Source organism: Leucoraja erinacea, chromosome 6, assembly GCF_028641065.1.
Source record: "Leucoraja erinacea ecotype New England chromosome 6, Leri_hhj_1, whole genome shotgun sequence".
Taxonomy (NCBI): domain Eukaryota; kingdom Metazoa; phylum Chordata; class Chondrichthyes; order Rajiformes; family Rajidae; genus Leucoraja; species Leucoraja erinaceus.
The window spans coordinates 7,139,891-7,164,687 of NC_073382.1; the positions used below are offsets into that span (position 1 = coordinate 7,139,891).

At 47.8% G+C, this 24,797-nt stretch overlaps 1 protein-coding gene across 1 annotated transcript in view; it reads right to left on the minus strand.

The window, feature by feature from the left end:
* The window catches only part of LOC129697806 (von Willebrand factor A domain-containing protein 3B-like), a 179,331-nt gene that overhangs the window by 138,634 nt on the left and 15,900 nt on the right, over positions 1 to 24,797 (minus strand). The window contains exons 4-5 of the mRNA XM_055636433.1: positions 5,110 to 5,269; positions 1,443 to 1,612 (exon numbers count right to left, since the gene is read on the minus strand). Of these exons, the coding sequence (XP_055492408.1) occupies positions 1,443 to 1,612; positions 5,110 to 5,269 (330 nt within the window). The remainder of the gene's footprint in view (positions 1 to 1,442; positions 1,613 to 5,109; positions 5,270 to 24,797) is intronic.

Below are 24,797 nucleotides of genomic sequence, written 5' to 3' on the forward strand. Positions count from 1 at the left end.
CGCGGGTCCGGGGGGAGAGAGACCGCTTCCCGGAGCTCCCACAACGCGACTTCTCCAGCCCGTATCGCGGGGTTGGAACAACCCGGACCGGGACCGTACATCACCTGGCGCGGCTTCATGGCCGTGGGACTTATCATCACCCGCCTGGGGCTTGGACATCGGGAGAGAAATTGAGAGCAGGGGAGAGAAAAGACTTTGCCTTCCATCACACTGGGTTCACTGTGATGGATGTTTGTGTGAATTTAATTGTGTGTATGTCTGTAGGACATTGTCTTTGTTTGTATGGCTGTGGAAACAACATTTCGTTTGAGTCTCACTGGGGCTCAAATGACAATAAATTTGTATTGTATTGTATTGTATTGTTGTATGTGTCCACTATCCCAGCTGATCAATGTCCAGTTGCATCCTTGACCATCTTCACTGCCTACTATACCACCAATTTTGGTGTGATCTCTTGGTGCTTTTTGGGCTGCACAGTGGTAGAGGTGCTGCCTTGCAGCGTTCGACATCTAGGTTCGATCCTGACTCTGGATGCTGTCTGTACAGAGTTAGTACGTTCTCCCTGTTTTCTCTTGGTGCTCTGGTTTCATTACACATCCCAAAAAGGTTAATTGGCTTCTGTAAATTGTAAATTGTCCCTAGCATGTACATAGTGTTATTGTACGGGGTGATGGCTGGTTGGCGCATACTCGGTGGGCCGAAGGGCTTGTTTCCATGCTCTATCTCTAAAGTCAAAAGCAAAGTGCAAACTTGGGCATTTCAGAAGTAAAACAAATTCTGCAAAACACCAATGATCCCATGCTCTATAAATTCAGGCTGTGTCAGAAGGAGTTTAAGGGCCTGATCCACCAGCATGTGATAGCATGCGTCTAGCGCGACCAAACGTGGCCGCTTTTAGGCATACGGCCTCGCAGGGCCGGTCCCACTTCGATCACCGGAGACGTATGGAGTTGTGCGGGGCTGGTCCCGACATCATGCGGGGCTCCAAATATTTTGCACCGTCTGAAAATCCCGCGCGACAACGGCCTGTCGGCCCGCATTGAGGCCGTACGCAGCGCCTCGACGTCGTACGCAGCGTCTTGATGCCGTAAGCAGCGTCTTGATGCCGTAAGCAGCGTCCCGACGTCGTACGCAGCGTCTTGACGGCGTACGCAGCGTCTTGACGGCGTACGCCTAACGTGTGGCGTTGCGCAATTAAGTCACCGCCCTGCGTGATGACGTCACCGCCCGACGCCATGCGACGTCCAAATTCAGTCGGCCCGCCTCCTGCCCAGCTGATTGGTGAGTATGATGTCGGGACCAGCCCCGCACAACTCCATACGCCTCCACGGTTGGAATTGGCGACGCCTCAAGCCACCACGTTTGGTCGCGCTAAACGCATGCAATCGCATGCTGGTGGGACAGGCCCTTTACGATTGTCTCTTGCCGTTTTATTGTCCTACCTTCCTGCAGTGCTTTGAGCCAATTCTTTCATAAACCGGATTGTTGCTTCCTCCTTCGCGTTGAACGAGATGGTGTGAACTGGGCGAGGGCTATTTGCCAACTTCTGACGCAAAAGCTCCCTCATTCCCTGAGGACCATCTCCCGCAGCAAAAAAATAGATGGCTTCAATCTGCAATTAAAAAAAACGTTATAATTATTCCATTGGTTTCATTCTTAAAAGCAAAAAGCAAGTGGGGTGCCTCAGGGATCTGTGTTGGGTCCTTTGTTGTTTGTCATGTACATCAATGATCTGGATGAAGGTGTGGTAAATTGGATTAGTAAGTATGCAGATGATACCAAGATAGGGGGTGTTGTGGATAATGAAGAGGATTTCCAAAGTCTACAGAGTGATTTAGGCCATTTGGAAAAATGGGCTGAAAGATGGCAGATGGAGTTTAATGCTGATAAATGTGAGGTGCTACACCTTGGCAGGACAAATCAAAATAGGACGTACATGGTAAATGGTAGGGAATTGAAGAATACAGTTGAACAGAGGGATCTGGGTATAACCGTGCATAGTTCCTTGAAGGTGGAATCTCATATAGATAGGGTGGTAAGGAAAGCTTTTGGTATGCTGGCCTTTATAAATCAGAGCATTGAGTATAGAAGCTGGGATGTAATGTTAAAATTGTACAAGGCATTGGTGAGACCAAATCTGGAGTATGGTGTACAATTTTGGTCGCCCAATTATAGGAAAGATGTCAACAAAATAGAGAGAGTACAGAGGAGATTTACTAGAATGTTGCCTGGGTTTCGACAACTAAGTTACAGAGATAGGTTGAATAAGTTAGGTCTTTATTCTCTGGAGCACAGAAGGTTAAGGGGGGACTTGATAGAGGTCTTTAAAATGATGAGACGGATAGACAGAGTTGATGTGGACAAGCTTTTCCCTTTGAGAATAGGGAAGATTCAAACAAGAGGACATGACTGAATTAAGGGACAGAAGTTTAGGGGTAATATGAGGGGGAACTTCTTTACTCAGAGAGTGGTAGCGGTGTGGAATGAGCTTCCAGTGGAAGTGGTGGAGGCAGGTTCATTGGTATCATTTAAAAATAAATTGGATAGGCATATGGATGAGAAGGAATGGAGGGTTATGGTATGAGTGCAGGCAGGTGGGACTAAGGGGAAAAAAAAAAACGTTGTTCGGCACGGACTTGTAGGGCCGAGATGGCCTGTTTCCGTGCTGTAATTGTTATATGGTTAAAATGGACAAACACAACAAGAGTGGACTGACCGATCCATCCCAGTGGGAAGGTTGCATTCCCAAATCATCTGTCTCAGCAAGTTACAGGGGAAGATATTTGCGTAGGAAGGAACTCTAGATGCTGGTTTACACCGAAGATAGACACAAAATGCTGGAGTAACTCAGCGGGACAAGCAGCATCTCTGGAGAGAAGGAACGGATGATGTTTCGGGTCGAGACCCTTCCTCAAACTGGGCGAGGAAGATATTTCTTGGTTGTATTTTTTTGCTGTTTCTCTTATATTTATCTTTTGACTTTAGTAAGTAAGTTTATAGTCAAATATTCACCTACAAGGAATTTGCCTTGGTGCTCTGCCCACAAGTAACAACATGACATACAGTGACAGTTATGAATAACTCAGAAAATACTAAACATTAATAATAACAATAATAATAATAATAATAAAACATTAATGATAAAACACCATTGATCAAGCATGTGAACCAACAAAATACCAGATCAAAGGGAGGCTACAGACTATTGGCTGTTGAGTAGAGCAGCTACTCGTGGATAAAAACTGTTTTTATGTCTGGCTGGGGCAGCTTTGACAATCCGGAGTCGCCTTCCAGAGGGAAGTGATTCAAAGAGTTTGTGGCCAGGGTGAGAGGGGTCAGAGATGATCTTGCCCGCTCGCTTCCTGGCCCTTGCAGTGTACAGTTCATGTAAACCAATGTACAGTTTATCTGATTAAATATGCTTGTCTTAGTGCCACAGCTATGTAGTCACTGCAGCACTTGACAGGAATGCAGATCTGAAATTAATGAATAAATAATGAAGCAGGGTTCACTATTCTAATGCCCAAGTTTCAATATAGGCATCCAAGGTACAAGGCCTGGTGCCAAAAACCACTCATTCAAAAAATATGCTCCACATTATGCGAGAAAATAATATGTGCAATGTAAATTGTTTATGCAATTTTTCAATCAGGCTTATAAAGTTACACCCAACAAAGACCTGAATTATGGACACTCAAACATAACAATGAGGTCTCATAATATTGTTACATTCAAAACATTGGTTTATGTTTATGAGTGGCAGAACTAGTTTCCTTTCTCTCTCTCCACCATCAATAAATGTTCTTTCCAACTCACTCTTATGTGCATTTGATGCCATTCCAATGATGTAAAGATGGAGGACTCAGTGGGGGGGGGGGGGGGCGCCGAGAATGAAGGGGGCCTGGCGGAGGGAGGGGGGGGGGGTAGGGGAGAGGAGGAAGGGGGGGGGGGGTAGGGGAGAGGAGGGAAGGGGGGGGGGGTAGGGGAGAGGAGGGAAGGGGGGGGTAGGGGAGAGGAGGGAAGGGGGGGGGGGGGGGAGGGGGAGGGGGGGGGGGGGGAGGGGGGGGGGGGGGGGGGGATGCCTGTTGCCACATGCAGTGAACTATTCTGTGAACATTTGTAACTATGTCAGCACCAAAACGTGGCGACATTTGTCTACTGCCTAGGTGAGGCCTGCTGTATGATTTTACCAGGTTGTATGCAAAACAAAGCATTTCACTGTACCTGAGCACAAAGTATCATGGAATCAAACATTACAATGCTGTAGTTATGACAGATTTGCCATATGTCTGTTTGCCAGCTGATGACCAAAATTCGACTTAGAGATGTCTGTAAAAGGGGAACCTGTTTGTTATCCGTGGGTGGCTTGTACTATTCTTTTACATCCAATCGTGTATTTTATTAACTTTATACTAGCTCCTCTGGAGCTGAAGAGTTAAAACCCAAAATAGTCCAGTTTTAATTTGTTTCAGTATTAGAGATGTAGCGCGGAACCCTGCAGCCCACCGAGTCCGCGCCGACCAGCGATCCCCGCACACGAACACTATCCTACACTCACTAGGGAAAATTTACACATTCACCAAGCCAAATAACCTGCACACCTGTACGTCTTTGGAGTGTGGGATTAAAGATGGAAGGTCTCGGAGAAAACCCACCGGTCATGGGGAGAACGTATCAACTCCGTACAGACAGCACCCGTAGTCAGGGTCGAGCCCGGGTCTCTGGCGCTGCAAGTGCTGTAAGGCAGCAACTCTACCGCTGCGCCACCGTCCATCTTAGCCAGAGACAATTGTGAAGCCAGACAATGTAGATGGGGAAGAGAGAGGAGAAATAGGTGCGTTGTCCAGGTGGGGCACAGAGAACGTACAAAGTCCGTACAGACAGCACCCGTAGTCAGAACAGAACCCGGGTCTCTGGCGCTGTAAGGCAGCAAATCTACCGCCGCGCCACCCCCTACATTTATTTTATGGATGTCGGATACGTGGTAAGAATGATGCTTGGCGGACAATTAAATCGAAGGGTCATATTTAATTTAATGTCTGGAAACACATTAAGGCATTTTAGAACTTGGCATCTGCTTGTGTCTATGAAACAAACGCAATGTCTCACAGTTTTATCACTTGTTGCTTGTAACACAGCCTCCACCGCACTTGTCTTGCTGGTTGCTGCCGTATGACAAAGATTCTCAATCCAATGGACTGCTGATGCTATTGACTGTGCATTAACGGGAACAGCTTTGGCCTGCCACATGTCCAGCTCCTCAGCGGCCCTGCATAACAATCAAAACACAAGAGCAAAGATTAGCTATTTGACCACTGAATTAACTTCACAATTAATCCTCTTAGGGGATCAAAAATATATGCATGGTTCTATGATCTGTGGCTACTTTATAAATTCTATTAATTCATTACCTGAACAAGTTAAAATTTAGAAAACTTGTCCTCAATTTAAAATGCCCCACGTTTGGTGGGAGCAGTGCGGAAGGATTAATATCAGGACCCTCTGCAACTTTCTGAAACCCAGATTTCATGAGCCTCCACTGAAAACTGGAGAAGGCCACAAACAAGTGTGTGAAGGATGGTACACACAAAATGGAAGAAGGAACTGCAGATGCTGGTTTAAACTGAAGATAGACACAAAAAGCTGGAGTAACTCAGCAGGACGGGCAGCATCTCAGCAGGGAAGGAATGGGTGACGTTTTGGGTCGAGACCCTTCTTCAGATGGTGTTCATCGAATCTCATCTCCATTGTTATCTTAAGGATGACCATTGATCAGGTTTCATGTGGGCCAGCCACATAAGTGCCATGACAAGAGAGCAGACTGCAAGATGTAGCCGGCACAGTGGGAAGCATAGTTACGCAATGGTAGAGTTGCTGCCTAACAGCACCAGAGACCCCGGTTCGATCCTGACTACAGGTGCTGCCTGTACGGAGTTTGTACGTTCTCCCTGTGACCTGCGTAATTTTTCGTCAGGTGCTCCAGTTTCCTCCCACACTCCAAAGACGTACAGGTTTGTAGATTAATTTGCTTGGTAACATTGTAGATTAGCCCTAGTGTGTGTAGGATAGTGTTAGTGTGCAGGGTACATGGTCAGCGCGGACACTGGTGGCTAATGGGCCTGTTTCCATGCTGTATCTCTAAACTAAACTAAACGACTCACTTCTTGACACTCCAAGACCTTTCCACTATCTACGAGGCACAAGTCAGGATCATGAGAAAATACTCTCTGCTCACCTGGGTGAGTGCAACGGCAACATCTCCGAAGAACTTCAACGCCATCCGGGATAAAGCTTTCCCCACACTCCATTCCCCTATGCTAAGTGTACATACACTCCACCACTTCCATGCAATGGCTGCAATACAGACCATCTACAAAATACATTCACCTGGAATGCACCTCCCAAACCAATACTGTTTGCTTAGTAAGGAACTGCAGATGCTGGTTTACACCATTGACACCAAATCCCAGAGTAATTCAGTGGGACAGGTAGTGTAAAGAAGTGAATCTCACACACTTGTAACTTTACTTAACTCTTTAATAAACACACAGATTAAACATGATCCAGCACTAACTGCACGCAGTCTGTCACCGTGCTGGAGAGAGGGCGAGAGATAGGAAGAGAGGGTGTTATTATAGAAACATAGAAATTAGGTGCAGGAGTAGGCCATTCGGCCATTCAATATGATCATGTCTGATCATCCAACTCAGTATCCTGTACCTGCCTTCTCTCCATACCCTCTGATCCCCTTAGCCACAAGGGCCACATCTAACTCCCTCTTAAATATAGCCAATGAACTGGCCTCAACTACCCTCTTTGGCAGAGAGTTCCAGAGATTCACCACTCTCTGTGTGAAAAAAAGTTCTTCTCATCTCGGTTTTAAAGGATTTCCCCCTTTATCCTTAAACTGTGACCCCTTGTCCTGGACTTCCCCAACATCGGGAACAATCTTCCTGCATCTAGCCTGTCCAACCCCTTAAGAATTTTGTAAGTTTCTATAAGATCCCCTCTCAATCTCCTAAATTCTAGAGAGTATAAACCAAGTCTATCCAGTCTTTCTTCATAAGACAGTCCTGACATCCCAGGAATCAGTCTGGTGAACCTTCTCTGCACTCCCTCTATGGCAAGAATGTCCTTCCTCAGATTTGGAGACCAAAACTGTACGCAATACTCCAGGTGTGGTCTCACCAAGACCCTGTACAACTGCAGTAGAACCTCCCTGCTCCTATACTCAAATCCTTTTGCTATGAAAGCTAACATACCATTCGCTTTCTTTACTGCCTGCTGCACCTGCATGCCTACCTTCAATGACTGGTGTACCATGACACCCAGGTCTCGCTGCATCTCCCCCTTTCCCAATCGGCCACCATTTAGATAATAGTCTGCTTTCCCGTTTATACTTGATAACTAAGGTGTGGTTAGTGGTACTGAGGCAGCTACATTATTGGTTGCATGCATAAACCATCTACATCCTTCCCCTTAGAAATCAGAATTGAAATAGAGCCATGGGAGTGTGATTATATAAAATATACGAATCTAAACAAAGTCACCATAGCGGACAGGCGGCTTAACAATACGACCCGAACGCGTGCATACAACACGTCCCCTCCCCCATCGGGAAGAAGAGAAGGCGCAGCAGAAGTAGGCGAGAAAGTTAAAACAGGAGGAGGCGCATCCGTAGCAGCAGTCAAAGCAGGATGAGACGCAGCCGGAGCAGGAGAGACGGGAGGGGAGGGAGAACGTGCAGGAGGGGAGGCAAACCGGCCAGAACCTGGCGGCAGCGGTGGAGGAGAACGCAACAAGTGAGGGGTCCGGGGCATGCAGGGATCAGCAGGAAAACCGGCAGGGACAGGTTGGGACCGCAGAGGTGCAGCATAAGGACCTGCAGGTGGAGACTTCGGCTCGTTCACAGCCAACAGGTGTTGACGGCTCAGACGATAGACAGTCCCTTCATAGTCCACCAGGTAAGAACGAGGCGAATCAGCAACACCAACCACGGTCGCGAGACGGGAATAGCCGGTGCTAGTTTGCAACCGAACGACTTGCCCGGGCAGTAGGGACGTCAGCGGCCGGCAGGACCTGTCGTGGGAACGCCGTTGAACCTCATGCTTCTGTTCAATCCGCTGCTGGACAACGGCAGGCTCTAATACCATGGGTAGCAGGGTCTGTTGAGCAATCGGCATAGTTGCCTGGTTGTCCGCGACATCAGATGCTGGGCAGGGGAACCCATGGTCTGGTCACGGGAGATATTACGGAGGTTAAGTAAGCCCAGGTAGAAGTCGGAGTTAGACAGGCGGGACTGCTCAAGCAGACCCTTAGCACTCCGCACGGCCCGCTCGGCAAGGCCGTTGCTTTGTGGGTACTCAGGGCTGCTAGTGTAATGGTGAAAGTTCCACTTGGCAGCGAAAGACTTGAATTCAGCGCTGGTAAATTGTCGGCCATTGTCAGTTTGTAAACGGACAGGGGCACCGAAGGTGGCGAAGTGCCTGCGCAGTCTGCTGATGACCATCTCGGAGGTGATTGAAGGAAGCAGGTCCACCTCGAACCAGTTGGAGTACGAGTCCACCAGGACAAGAAACTGCTTGCCCCACCATTCGAATATGTCAGCAGCCAGCGATGTCCAGGGCATGGCGGGCGCCGGCTGCTGCAAAAGGGGCTGTCGCTGCTGGTGCGGGGCGAGGTTGTTGCAGGTAGACCAGGAGGAAACTCGGTCCTTGATATATTTGGCCATACCAGGCCAGTAGAATTGTCCCTGAGCGTGAGAAATAGTGGCATCGACCCCAGGATGACCGCTATGGGCTGTGTTGTAGTAGAGATCATACAGAGAGGCTGGAACCACGACCTTGTGGCCTTTGACGATAACACCATCTTGGATCACCAGCTCATCACGGACCAGAAAGAACGGTTGGGCACCCGATGGCAAAGTTGTCCGTCTGTCGGGCCAGCCGCGTTTGATGACGGCTACGCGCTGCTGCAACGCAGGGTCAGCGGCGGTGTGTTCGATCAGGCACTGAAGCTGCGTGGTTGGGACGATGTTGACGTTCAGCACCAAGAGGTTTTCTTGCTCGTAGGGGTGGCGGTCACAGGTGGCCCATGGGGCACGAGATAGAGTATCGGCCACATGCATTTCAGTGCCCTTTTTGTAAACCAGTTGGAAATCAAAACGTTGGAGCTGCAGTATCATGCGCTGCAGTCTGGCAGGGGCAACATGTATGGGCTTGCTAAGAATTGTCACTAGTGGCTGGTGGTCGGTCTCGACCGTGAATCTGCTGCCGAAAAGGAAATCTTTAAACTTGGAACAAGCAAACACAACCGCGAGGAGCTCCTTCTCGATTTGTGCATACCGTTGCTCCGTGTCGGTCATGGTTCGCGAGGCATACGAAACAGGTAGCAGCGATCCGTCATCAAAGAGCTGCAGGCAAGCAGCACTGAGCCCAAAACGGGAGGCATCACAAGACCCTGCAGTTGTACAGGGTCTTGGTGAGACCACACCTGGAGTATTGCGTGCAGTTTTGGTCTCCAAATCTGAGGAAGGACATTATTGCCATAGAGGGAGTGCAGAGAAGGTTCACCAGACTGATTCCTGGGATGTCAGGACTGTCTTATGAAGAAAGACTGGATAGACTTGGTTTATACTCTCTAGAATTTAGGAGATTGAGAGGGGATCTTATAGAAACTTACAAAATTCTTAAGGGGTTGGACAGGCTAGATGCAGGAAGATTGTTCCCGATGTTGGGGAAGTCCAGGACAAGGGGTCACAGCTTAAGGATAAGGGGGAAATCCTTTAAAACAGAGATGAGGAGAACTTTTTTCACACAGAGAGTGGTGAATCTCTGGAACTCTCTGCCACAGAGGGTAGTTGAGGCCAGTTCATTGGCTATATTTAAGAGGGAGTTAGATGTGGCCCTTGTGGCCAAGGGGATCAGAGGGTATGGAGAGAAGGCTGGTACGGGATACTGAGTTGGATGATCAGCCATGATCATATTAAATGGCGGTGCAGGCTCGAAGGGCCGAATGGCCTACTCCTGCACCTAATTTCTATGTTTCTATGTTTCTATGTAACAACAATGGGACGGCACAGGTCAAAGAATTTAAGTGTCGGGGTGCTGGCCAGCTTAGATTTCAGAAATTCGAAAGCCTGTTGGTGTTGTGGGAACCAGGACCAGGCAGTGTCTTTTTTAGTTAGTCGCCTCAGGGGCAAGCTCAGCTCGCTGAGATTAGGAATAAACTTGCCGAGGTAATTGACCATGCCCAGGAAGCATTGCAGACCGAGGATGTCGGTTGGGGCTGGCATCTCGGAAATTGCAGCAGTCTTTTGTGGGTCAGGCTTTAGTCCATCAGAAGTGAAGATGTGTCCGACGTAAGGCACTTCAGAGATGCGAAATCTGCACTTTTTTTATGTTCAGTTTTAAATTGATCTGTCGAGCCCGGTCCAGGACCCGGCGCAGGTTTTTGTCATGTTCGGCGGCATTCTCCCCGTAGACTAGGATGTCATCCACGATGATGGCGCACGGCATGCCAGCAAACAGCTGTTCCATGGACCTCTGGAACAACTCGCTGGCAGAGTTGATTCCGAATGGCATCCGCAGGAATTTGAATCCGCCATAGGGAGTAGCAAACGTTGTAAGATCAGAGGATCATTTGTCGAGTGGTATTTGCCAGAATAAACTTTTGGCATCGAGGACGGAGAAAACCGTGGCCTGCCCGACTTGAGCCGCAACATCTTCCACGGTTCTCATGGGGTAGTGTGGTCGCCTAATTGCAAGGTTCAGGTCCTTTGGGTTGATGCACACTCTTATCTCGTTCTTGTCCTTCTTCAGCGTGGCAACCATGGTGGAGGCCCACTCGGTGGGCTCGCTAACTACCTCCAGCACTCCCATCGCGACCATGCTCTTCAGCATCGATTCAACCTTGTCCTTCATAGCGAGGGATACTCTGTGTGGTGCACGGACCACAGGCGCCACCTTTGGATTGGTGGCGATCTTGTAGACGAAAGGCAGTTTGCCCAGCTCATTATCAAACAGGTCCGGGTACTCAGATATGGGATCCAGCATCACCCGCACCTCATGGACAGTGCGGTCGAACGAGACTAGTCCCAGGTCCTGGCATGCCTGGTTGCCCAACAAAGTCACACAATCAGAGTCGAGAACATAGAACGTGAGAGCCCGCGATGACCTCTGCAGCACACAATTGAAGATGGCCTTGCCCACTGGTTTCAGCACCTCGCCCCCGTAAGCATGTAAAGTCGAACGGTCAGCGCTTAGTTGCTCATTGTGCCTAATCTTTCTGAACAGGCTTGTTGACATAACATTGACTTTCGCCCCCGTGTCGAGCTTAGCAGAGAAGGTCGAATTGTTGGCATAAACGAGGACCGAAGGATCCGTGAGTCGAGCAGGTGCGTGTAGGAGTGTGAAAACACTAGCATCTCCTTGAGAACTAATTGGCTCAGAGTCGTGGGCAGTGTCGAGAGAGGACTGGGAACCAAACTCGCCATCAACTTGCACCAAGTTGTTTAGGACTTGTCTAGAAGCTGGGGGAAGTTTCCCACGGGAGCGACAGACAGCCGAGAAATAGTTCAATTTCTTGCAGAAATTGCAGGATTTTCCGTAAGCCGGGCACTGCGACTGCATTGAATGCACATAACCGCAATTAGGGCATTTTTTAACGCCTTGGCCGCCGGGGATGTAGATGGCCCGCGACGTGGGTCTGGTGTTGGCTATGTTGGGACGTTGAGACCAGTTAAATTAATCGATTTATTATCAGACCCCCGCTGTCCAAACAGCGGGTCAACGACTTCGGCTAACCTGCATGCTTGCATGGCTTCGGTTAGAGTAAGATCTGGTTTCTTTAGTAGCTCCGATCGTAATTTCTGATCGAGCATTCCTGTCATTAGAATGTCTCTAGTAAGCTGTTCAGTCATATTATCAAATCGGCACCTCTGAGCGAGGTAACGCAGATCAGCAATAAAACATTCAACAGGCTCATCATGCTGCTGCTTTCCCGTAAAAAACTTGGCTCTCTCTAAAATGCGGTTAGAGGGCAGGTCACAAAACTCAGCGAATTTTCGCAACAGACATACCCGGTCGTCGGCAGATTCTGCAGGTACTTGGACCTGATCATGTTCATCCCTGACCGCGGGACTGTAGGTGATGGCTTGTGCTCTCCTCATGGCATCAGGACCAGCAAGATTTAGCAAAAAGGGAAGCTTTAACGGCATCAGGGTCGTTGCGATGAGCAATGTTCATGTAGTGGGTAAAATCCATCTCAAAAGACATCCAGCGCTCCGCTATGTCTGCATCAAAGACCAGGGGCGCAGGTTTGCGGCATGAGGATGCCATGGTGACACAAGGAGAGTAAAACTCCGACAAAGAAACAAACTCAAGAAATAAAACCCGATAAACAGGAGGCACGAGAATTAACTTGCCGACACCATGTAAAGACGTGAATCTCACACACTTGTAACTTTACTTAACTCTTTAATAAACACACAGATTAAACATGACCCAGCATTAACTGCACGCAGTCTGCCACCGTGCTGGAGAGAGAGCGAGAGATAGGAAGAGAGGGTGTTATTATACTTGATAACTAAGGCGTGGTTAGTGGTACTGAGGTAGCTACATTATTGGTTGCATGCATAAACCATCTACAGGTAGCATCACTGGAGAGAAGGAATTGGTGACGTTTCGGATCGAGACCCTTTTTCAGTCTGAAGAAGGGTCTCAACCCGAAAAATCACCCACCCCTTCTCTATAGAGATGCTGCCTGTCCCACTGAGTTTCTCCAGCATTTAGTGTCTATCTTCCCAAACCAATACCTTCTTCCATCAAGAAGGACAAGGGTAACAGATACGTCAGAACATCACCAACCATTCACTGGTTCCCCTCTAAAGTTACACATCACCTAGGCCTAGAAATATATCTCCTGTCCTTTGCTGTCAAGTCTTGGAACCCCCAACCCAGCAGCAGTATATTTAATTCTTTATTAATAGTATATTCACAAGGTATGCAAATACCCTTTTTCCACCTTTTTTACCTTTAATTTTCAGATTGCATCTCCGGTAGCTCTGCAGCCTACCATCGATGGAGTTGGAGGCCTCCTCGGACTGACTTTGGGCCTCACCGCGGGCGTGGACTTACATCGGAGCCGATCCCTTGCCTGGGATGGCTCCAAGCACCAAGAGCTCGCAGTGTCGGGAGAGACTCGACCAGCCCCGACGCGGGGTCCGATCACTGGAGCGGGGGAGCGGACATCCCCCCGATGCAGGAGCAGATCGCCTTGATGCGGAACGCCCAAACGCCACCCGCTACGGGAGTCAAGATCGTCCCATTAACGGAGGGCTCAAGGCCCCCGACCGCGGGAGAGCTAAGGAAAGAGATTTGAACTTTTTTTCGCCTTCCTTCACAGTGAGGAATACGGAGGAGTCACTGTGGTGGATGTTTATGTTAAAATGTGTTTAGTGTGTTCCGTTGCTTTTTATTTGTATGACTGACTTGGCAAATTAAATTCCTTGTATGTTGCAAAACATATTTGGCTACTAAAGTATTATTGTGATTGTGAAATAGTCGCCCATAAAGGGCGCTTGCAAAGTTGCAAAGTATCACCGTGCCAGGTCCCCCTTTGTTCTCCCCCCTCCTCTTCCCTCACGGCAGTCCCATCACGCCAGGTCCTCCTTTGTTCCTTCCCTCGGCAGGAGAGAATGCCTACATTAGAAAGTCTTCAGCAGATCAGGAGGAATTCTCACCACCACCTTCAAGGGCAGTTAGGGATGAGCAATTAATGTTGGCCTTGGCACCATTGCCCACTTCACAAAAATGAATTTTGGGAAACTTTTGCTCCGTACAAAATCTATACATAACTAAAACTCTGATCTTGTTATCTTCCGGTTTGGCGGTCATTCTATTTGCGCAAAAACAGTTTGCGATAGCGCTAAGATTTTTTGCCAGTTCACTCACCTTTCTCCTATACTGCGAGTCCACTAAGTTTCATTCTGATCGGTTTTAAATGTCGTCAAAGTTAGCGAGGTTTAAAAATCTTTAAAATCTCGCGTGCGCAGATCAATCTCTTCTCCTGCCTTCCAGCGCCGCGTGGATTAGTCTCTTCCCTTGTCACTCCCCGAGAAGGTCCGCCCCTTCCTGCGCCATCGCATCTTTAGTGGAGATGAGGAAAGCCGGCGGAGGATTGCAACTGGACTTCTGGAGGAACCCGGAGAAGCTCCGCCCCAAGCAGCCCAGCAGCGCGGCAATGTCGCCAAACGGAAAACGGAGAGTCTGAACCACCGGCGGAGGTGAGCGTCCAGCGGCCGCTGTGAATCCCAAACGCACCACCATCACAATGCCCCGCAGCTCCAGCCCCTTCCACTCTGGTCCCCCTCGCTGGCTCCTGCCCCCTCCCCTGTGATACCCCCCTCTCCCCATGGCTCTTCCCCCATCTTTTCTCCGAGCTCTCCAAGCCTGCCCACATGCCGGCGACGTCGTAGCTGCTGGTGCTTCCGGGCTGAAACGAGGCATGGCCTCTGAGGGCACCGTTGGCTGATGCTCCTCCGGGGCACGCAAGAAGGGAGAGGAGCGGCAACCTCGAGATTCTGGGGAGGGAGAGTGGGGGAGGAGACCCGATAGAGGGAGAGGAGGGGAGTAGGGAGGAGAGAGGAGTTATGGAGGGAGGGAGGGAGGGAGGGAGGGAGGGAGGGAGGGGGAGGGAGGGAGGGAGGGAGGGAGGAGGGAGGAGGGAGGGAGAGGAAGGGTGGGGAAAGGAGATTTGGGGAGGTGTGGGGTGGAGGGGTAGGGGGGAGGAGAGCGAAAATAAGAGGGCGGGAGGTGAGGAGGGAGAATGGGGTAGGAGGGGGAATAGGAGAGGACGGGGGAGTAGAGGAGGGGGAAGTTAGGGAGGTAGGGAGTGCGAGGAGGGATAGTGGAGGGATAGGGGGTGAGGAGTGGGGGAGATGGGGGATAGAGGGATAGGAGGGGGGAGGTAGGGGAGGAGTTATGGAGGGAGGGTGGGAGGGTGTGAGTGACTGAGGTTAGGGGAATGAGGAAGGGAGAGGTTAGGAAGGTGAGGGAGGGATTGGGGGAGCGGAGGAGGAAAGGGGAAAGAAGAGAGAGGGTGGAGGAGGGGGAGAGAGTGCTAGGAATGAGGGGAGCTGCGCCTGTGCAGTTGGGGGCTACGGGTGAGTGGTGGAATATTACGCTGGGGGACCAGGGACACAACGATCAAGTGATTTATATAATTGCATAACAAATTTTCAAACTAATTCATAGTATGTAGTCATTTGAAACATTTCCAAGAAACCTGATGATTCACAATATAAATACAAACCTCTGTTTACCATAGAGAACACAGGTCAATACATCGCATTATGACTCAAAGTTTATGTAGAATCAATGTTTTTTCATGTTAAAGATGTTTTAATAACACACATTGAGATGAATCCTCATAACAGAAAGTTCATGACACACAAATCTCAAATTACCATGAACCCTCCTACACAAACTATATGCAGAGTGTGTTATATGCACTAGGATTAACTCATGTTAGCTGATCTGTCAACTTATGTTGATGATGCCTCAGCATCAAGACTAACATGTTCCACAGGACGGGAGTTATTGTAGAATATTAAGGGCCTGTCCCACGAGCATGCGACCTGCATGCCGCAAGCGCGATCTAAAGGGCCTGTCCCACCAGCATGCGCCTGCATGCGGCAAGCGCGACCAAACATGGTCGCTTGAGCCGTACGGTCTTGCGGGGCCGGTCCCACTTCGATCGCCGAGCCGTATGGAGTTGTGCGGAGCTGGTCCCGACATCGCGCGGGGCTCCAAAAAACTGACCATGTTTAAAAATTCCGCGCGGCAACGGCCTGCCGACCCTCAGCCGCCTCGAAGCCGTGTCACTCACACGACCTGAGTGATCTCCTGGACAAGTGTCGATCGCCTGGATTGGGGTCGGAGAGGAATTTCCCGGATTTTTTTTCCCGAATTGGACCTTGGTTTTTATCCGGTTTTTTGCCTCCCCCAGGAGATCACGAGGTTCTTGGGGTGGAGAGGGGTGATAGCGGTAAAAAGGGGAGGGTAGTGTCTTGTGTTCTGTGTCTTGTGTCTACTGTTTGTGGGTAAGTGTGTCTGTTTAGTGTTCAGCCATGAGCGAATGGCGGTGCGGGCTCGACGGACCTGGTGGTCTACTCTCGCACCTACTTTCTATGATTCTATGATTCTATGACCTCCGCACGGCTCCTGCTTCTGGTTTGATCGCGCTTGCCACAGGCCGTACGGCTCAAGCGACCACGTTAGATCGCGCTTGCCGCATGCAGGTCGCATGCTGGTGGGACAGGCCCTTTAAGCTTGGCCATTATTGATACCATTAAAAGGATGTTGCTGATTGATTGATTAACACTTTGTTGTCACATGTACTTGGTACAATGAGATTGTTTGTTTGCGAACAGTGCAAGTGTCGCCACAGAGTTACAAAAGTATTCAATGTAGTCCCTCTTCCTTTCACAGTCTGCCCTCTCCTCATTCTCATCCACTTCACCTCCTGGTACTTTTCCACCGGTCCCTCCGTCTCCTCACCTGCCTGCCTGCCACTCCCCTCTCATCAGCCCAACTCTCCTCACCTGTTGCACTCAGTTGCCTCTAATCACCTATTAACCCGGTATATAGACTCTCCTCACCGTTCACAGTGCCAGATTGTTCTCAGCATTCATGCAAGACTCTCCAGCGATTTCCCGACTGACTACACAGATTCGAACCTGCCTGCCCCTGACCATTCCGTCCTGTCGTCTTCCCGGATATCACCTCAGCCTTCTGTCCCCGACCACGGCCTTCGTCCCGTACCTTGTGGTTTCTGTCTGCCTCTCTCCTGGGCTGTTTGATGTATCCCTGCAACGGCTCCTCGACTTCCTGCCTGGCTGTCTCCTCGTCTGTCCCTCGTGGTTTGTTGGCATCGTGTGTTGGATCTCCTGGTTACCGGACCTTCCGCTACCCCGACTATGTCTCCTGCCTGCCCCTCTTCGGAACCCTCGCTCAATCCTGAGCCCCCCCCCCCCCCCCCACCCCGACCCAGTCCCTCTTTATTCTCGGTGGCCCCCAAACCGGGTCCCTCATTTTTCTTGGGCTCCCCACGCTTTGTTCTTTGATGAGTTGTTGGGCTACTCGTAAGGGAAATACTGTGGGGCTGGAACTAGGCCAGTTCCAGCAGGGTCAATGGAAGAAAGCTTAATGACAAGGGGCCCCATTAGAAACTGCTATTGGCGATCCTGGAGATGAGGGCCTGGGGTGGTGTGGAACAAAGAGGTAGGAGTCTTGGAGAAGAGGGTTGGGGGAGGTCAAGGATTACCTGTGATGGGGAGGAGGTTGTGTGTGGATGAGATGGGGACCCTCTGGTCGGGAGGAACCCCGAGATCAGTGCCTGAGATAGGGAAGAGGTTGTGAGGGGGGATGAGCAACCAAGCCAGGCGATTAGCGTGCAGTCAGAGGGATCCCCGTGGCAATGGCATGGAAATGGGACTTTGCAGAAATCTAATGATTAGTGGCAGGAGTGAGGAGGATTTTGCTGAAGATCTGGATCTGTGGGTGGAGTATCGGGGCCAGAATGGTGGAAGGAATATTGGCTTGTGTGAGGGGGAGGAAATCAACAAAGTTAAAAACTTAAGCATGGATTGACCAAAATAAGGACCCAAATGCAAGGCTGGGACCTCACCTTGAAGGCCCCACTATCATCTCTACAAATCCATGGTTAGTCTGGGTGTGGCCAAGCCACTTGCTCTCAGAACAATGTAGTCCCATTTCCCAGGAATAATATAAGTTCACATGGGAATCATCTAACCTCAGCTTCCTAGATACTTCATAACTGCTCTGCATCTGTGGAGGAAATTGGCAGATGACATCACGACCCTTCTTCAGACAGAGAAGAAATATCATCTCATCCATCTTAAACGGGTGACCTAATATTTTAAACTGTGAACCTTGTACTAGATTTTCCCACGAAAGGAAACATCCTCTCGTCGTCCACCATTAAAACCCTTCAGGGATTGCGAATATTCCAAGCAAGTCCCCGTCAACCTTCTGAACACCAGTGGATACACACCTAGCCTGGCCAACTTTTCCTCACTTTCTGGCAATCCCAGACGTTAATGTTTCAACTGCTTCAAGTGCATTTATGCCCTTCTTTAGGGGGGGAGGGGGGGGAGGGCCATCGAGAACAAAGGGGGAACTGACTGGGGGTGAGGGGGGAGTGGGGGTGGCCAGCTGCCACAATGCATTTCGTTGTCTCTGTACTGTACACTGACAATGACAATTAAACTTGAATCTGAATCTGAGACAGTAGATAAGATTGTTCGGTACTTTTGCAACTTTACTTTAGTTTAGTTTAGAGATACAACGTGAAAACAGGCCCTTCGGCCCACCGGGTCCGCGCCGACCAGCGATCCCCGCATATTAACACTATCCTACACCCACTAGGGACAATTTTTACATTTACCAAGCCAATTAACCTACATACCTGTACGTCTTTGGAGCGTGGGAGGACACTGAAGATCTCGGAGAAAATCACACAAGGGTCACGTACAAACTCCGTACATGCAGCACCCGTAGTCAGGATCGAACCCGGGTCTCTGGCGCTGCATTCGCTGTAAGGCAGCATAACATTGTCGGGGCCAACACGTGGTCAACACTTGTGTACTGTCTCGGCTCTACGTAAAACAAAGCTTACACTGTATGTAGGTACCCTACATGACAGCTAATTATCATTTATTCATTCAGTGCCCTCTATAAGCAATAGCATGACCTCCCTATTACTAATTCAATTTCCCTCACAAAGAATAAGTGTTTTGTCACGTTTCCTGTACATGTTGTGCCTACATAGCTGTATTTTGCTAATCATGGACTATAACACCCAGATCCCCTTACATTTCAGTTTAGTTTAGTTTAGATTAGAGATACAGTGCACAAAACAGGCTCTCTGGCCCACCGACTCTGCACCGACCAGCAATCCCCGCACATTAACACTATCCTACACACACTAGGGACAATTTTGCATTCATACCAAGCCAATTAACCTGCAAAGCTTTGGAGTGTGGGAGGAAACCGAAGATCTTGGTGAAAACCCCACACAGGTGACTGGGAGAACATACAGACTCCATACAGACAGCACCCTTAGTCAGGATCGAACCAAGGTCTCTGGCGCTGTAAGGCAGTATCTCTACTGCTAGGTCACCGTGCCGCCCGAGACCTCAGAGTCAATGACCCTAGCAATGTGTTATCCATTAAAACACCTTGGAAAATAGATTCACCCATAGCTCCCTGGTTTTTCACCCTCCAGCCACTTTCAGATCCATGTATATACTTATGTTTTGACTTCAGGGAAATGAAGAATTATGTTGAGTCATCTGTCCAGCATTGCTTCTCAGAGTACTAACCCCAATGAAGAGGACAATCCAGATGCTACACAAATCGCTACACTCATCAACTTACAGAGCTCCTTGATGGGAAATAAGAGATGATTGGGCAATGAGATGACGGAAAAAGGTCCTTTCACTTTCACGAATACTAGCCGATCACAAAAAATAAAAGAAGCAGTAAATGGAGAGAAAAAAAAACATTCTGAGAAATGTTCAAAGCTCCAAAGCTGAATAAGTTTAACGTCAAATTGTATGAAAGTTGAGTAACGGGAATAGAACTCTCCACAAGCAAAACCCTGCAAATGCTCGCAAACCAACATGAAAAAGACACTGGACATTTTCACCAAATGTCATAGAGTATTGCAGTATGGAAACAGGCAACTTCCCCATGTCCCAGCTACACTAGTCCCACATGCCTGCATTTGGCACATATCCCTTTAAACCTGTCCTACCCATGTACCTGTCTAACTGTTTCTTAAACCTTGTGATTGTCCCAGCCTCAACTACCTCCTCTGGCAGCTCGTTCTGTACACCCACCACCCTTTGTGTGAAAATGTTTCCCCTCAAATTCCTGTTAAATCTTTTCCCCTTCACCTTAAACCTATGTCCTCTGGTCCTCGATTCACCTACTTTGGGCAAGGGACTCTGTGCACCTACCTGATCTATTCCTCTCTGCGTGGAGAGAGAAACAGTAAATACTTAAGTCCATGACCTTTCCATCTGAAATGATCATTTGCTTCTCTCTCCAAAGACTTGTGGAGCATTCACAGCACTTTTAGTTTGATTCTGCCATTAATTTGATTTTCTCCATTCCTTAGGTTTCTATTTCTCCCACATCCCTATTAGTGAGAAAGTATTACAGCTTTGATATGCTAACTAACAATGTACATTGTATAATTTCAGATGAAGGTTCTTGGGCTTTGCATAAGCAAAACGAGTCAAACCTCTTGCGAAGAATTGTAGCCTCCAGCTGGCAGATTCAGTTTATATTTTGGCTCGCATATTGTGTAACCAATAATACTCTTGGTTGACAGTGATGAAGGCTTTCACAAGGTTGGGAAGTGCCAAAAGCAGCAGTTGGTACTGCCATCTTTACTTTCCTTAGACTTGTCACACCTTGAAGACCATATCCATTCCACCTCTGGGTGGATGAAATCCACACTGTGATTCTATGCGGAGCATTTTCGCCATTGTGGCATTTTTGTGATGACATTCCCTGTGGCAGGCAGCATTGTGTAGTTGCTGCAACCAGGGTTAAATCTCCTTTCTTGAAGTTGGTCACGACTGCAGTGTCTCCGAGTTTCCTTGAGAATTATTTACTCTTCCATGATGAGGCCGAGAAGGTCATAAATTTGAGCCAGAAGCAGTTCTCCATCATATTTCAAGGATTTGATGCCTGCTTCGCGGGCATGTTGATTTCAGTTGTTGGATGGCCTTAGCAGTCTCTTGCTGCCCAGACTGGTGCAAAAGTTGTTGTGCATAGTGTGCAATGGAATAGAGGTAGCAACACTCATGTCAAACAGAATCTCAGCTGCAAAGATCTTCAAAGTTCTCCTTTCGACATCTCGGTAGCTTCGACCACCCTGGGCCGCGGAGCTCGATTGAGCCGCGGGACTGAATCACCATCGCCCGGTGGGGCAACAACATCGGAGGCCTGGTTCGCCTCAGCGCAGAGGGAGAATAAGGAGGGAAGAAACAGTGACTTTAAGGCTTTTGCCTCCATCACAGTGAGGAGGTGCCTGGTGAACTCACTGTGGTGGATGTTAATTTGTGTTTATTGTGTGTTTTGTTGTTTACTATCATATGTATGACTGCAGGCAACGGAATTTCGTTCAGACTGAAAGGTCTGAATGACAAATAAAGGAATCTAATCTAATCTAATCTAATCTAATCTAATCTTTCAAGCAGGTGCCAACTGCCTCTCTATCCTTGATACAACTTCCTCCATTCTCTCAGCCAGAAGAGTTTTCGGGTGGTTTGGACCACAGATAATCTTGACAAAGCCAAAGATTTCACTCAGACTGTAAGAATCAGTTATTCGCTGAACCACCTGCAATCATTCCACGAACCAACAGATCACGTGTTATGTTTGCTCTCAGACTTAGGATACTGTATGTACCGAGTTGTTCTTTTCTCGTAATACTGGACTTTGGTATACATTTTAAAACTCAATGACAGAGAATACAATTTTCAAAGTATGTTCGATGGGATTTTAAAGGGCCCGTCCCACTTTCACAACCTAATTCACGACCTCTGCCGAGTTTGCCCTTGACTCGTACTCGCAGCATGGTCGTTACAAGGCTGCAGGAGGTCGTAGGTAGGTTGTGATGCTAGTCGTAGGTACTAGTGGCATCAAGTAGGTCGGGGCGTTTTGTCAACATGATGAAAAATGTCCACGAGTAAAAAAGGTCGTGAATTAGGTCGTGAAAGTGGGACAGTCCCTTCAGTTGCTTTCAGTAAGGTCAGGTTCATAGAAACATAGAAAATAGGTGCAGGAGTAGGCCATTCGGCCCTTCGAGCCTGCACCGCCATTCAATATGATCATGGCTGATCATCCAACTCGGTATCCTGTACCTGCCTTCTCTCCATAGCCCCTGATCCCTTTAGCCATAAGGGCCACATCTAACTCCCTGTTAAATATAGCCAATGAACTGGCCTCAACTACCTTCTGTGGCAGAGAATTCCACAGATTCCATTATTTCTTTTGAATGCACTGAAGACTACAAACAGCTCAGTTTTGAAGGGTGTGTACAAAAAATATTTGACGGTTTCTGTTTTAAATTATGCTTGTGTGGAAATCCCAAATTTGCTGTTAACTTCAAACGAGATGATGGCAATCAGAGATAATGACATTGTCGTCATTGCCACTGCACCAGCAACAGTCCTGCTGTACAACTAATAACTGCACTTTTTAAAATGTCACTCAACTATGTTTTTAACCAGAGCAGGGGAATCAAGAACCAGAGGACATAGAAACATATAAAAATAGGTGCAGGAGTAGACCATTCAGCCCTTCGAGCCAGCACCGCCATTCAATCTGATCATGGCGGATCATCCAAAATCAGCAAAATAGCATAAATGGGGCATCTTGGCCGGCATGGACAAGTTGGGCCAAAGGGCCTGTTTCTATGCTGTATGTCTCTATAACTTTAGTTTAATTTAGTTTAGAGATACAGTGCGGAAACAAGCCCTTTGGCCCACCGAGTCCATGCTGACCAGTGACCCCCCCGTACATGAAGACTATCCTACATATCCTACGAGGGACAATTTCCAATTATATCAAGCCAATTAACCTCCAAACCTGTACGTCTTTGGACTGTGGGTGGAAATTGGAGATCCTGGAGAAAGCCGACAGTCACGGGGAGAACATACAAACTTCATACAGACCCGTAGCCAGGACCGAACCCGGGTCTCTGGCGCCGTGAGGCAGTAGATCTACCGCTGCACCAATGCGCTGCCCATGCATTTAACCTGTAACAAGCCCTTAAACGTTTCCAATTTCAAACATACTAAATACATAGACAGACAACATTAGCAATTTATTAGTGCAACAGTTTGCAGATTGGCCCTGAATGTGTGGCCAGCAACAAAGCAAAGATGCTTGTCATTATTCATCTGCTAATTTTCAGAAAGAGCCATTTTAAGATGCAAAGCTTTATATCCAGTTTTTTTTTAATTTTGCACTGATAATAACTAATTATGGACCTTATTACGGTAACTGGCAGACCATTTCCTTACTGCCGTTCAGATTGATGGTTACAGGTCATTTGAACAAGTTAAATTCAATATGATGCATCTAAGGTTTATATGTAAGATCATTTTCTGTTTATTCCTATATTAATCAACCCTGTCTTTAATGTGCCCTGAAGCAATTTAAAAAAAAAAATCAGTATATAAGCTTAATGGGAATTTAACAATTAAGTCCAAGGCAAATATTAATCTTCCCGTGAGTGAAATGAGCTATTTTATTTGAAAGCAAGCTGGAATCAATAGAAGGAAAAAAAATGACTTATTTGAGCCATTACTAGCCCTGGTTTCCTTCCACATTTATTTACTAAACACTGGGCAAATTTGGATGCACTGTTTTAATAAGTTGGTTAATAAGTTTAGATAATATTTATTGGTTCATTGCTGTGTTTTGATGTTTCACCTTGTGAACATTACCACGGTCATAGACAAAGAACTCAGGTTTATAGATCTGTCATGTGCCCTACATCGATTTTTGCTCTCGCACGCTCTCTAGAAAGCTCATAACTCTCATGTTGGTAATACCATGAACTCTGATCATTAGAGTGAAGTTACTCATGGAGGAGTGGGCCCCACAAGCACAAATGCCTTTTCAACCAATTCATGAAATCATGGTTGATTTATGACCTAACTCCACCCTGCTCACCTTTATCCAATTCCTCTTTGATTAACAAAAATAGTCAATCTCAGATTTTAAATTACCAACTGGCAGAGCAGTGCCCGAATACGGTGGAATAGTGGCGCAGCGGTACAGTTGCAGCTTACAGCACCAGAGACCCGGGTTTGATCCTGACTACCGGGTGCTGTCTGTACGGGGTTTGCACGTTCTACCTGTGACGGCACGTGATTTTTCCAGGTTCTCTAGTTTCCTCCCACACTCCAAAGACATGCAGGTTTGTGGGTAATTGGCTTCTGTGAATAATTCCTAGTGTGTGGGATAGAACGAGAATATGGGTGATTGTTGGTCGGCACAGACTCGCCGAGCCAAAATGCCAGTTTCCTCGCTGAATTTCTAATCAAAACTAAACTAAACATTAACTGCAGTCTGTGGAAGAGAATTCAAAACTTTGTGTATATATCTGCTCCCCATTTTGATTCCTGAAATGGCTGGCTCCGAATGTCAGACCACGTCACTGTATCCTGGCATTCGCTGCCAGTGAATGAGGTTTCCGTCCATCCCATCGGTTTCACGTCAAAAAATCAATTATATTCCAGCAAATACCTTTGAGTCATGTATCTGTACACAGTGAATGGCTCAATTGTAATCATGTATTGTCTTTCCGCTGACTGGTTAACATGCAACAAAAGCTCTTCACTGCACGTGACAATAAACTAAACTAAACATTTTGGTTGCCATAATCCCTCTTTTTATTTTAACTCTTCGAGTCCAGACAGTAATACTATGTTGCCTCCTAATGTCGAGCACATTTCCTAGGAACAAAGTGGAGCAAAGAGCTGAACTTTGTGTTGCAGGTCTTTTCTAACCAAAGATATGTTAGTATATTACCTTTCCACTTATACTGTATAAATATAAATTGTATAACTCAGGAAAATACATTTCTGCCAGCTCTCCGTAAGTGCTACCCAATTACTCCCATTTTCTTACATTTTTACTATTGAATCTGCTTCAAGATCAAGAGTTCAAGAGAGTTTATTGTCATGA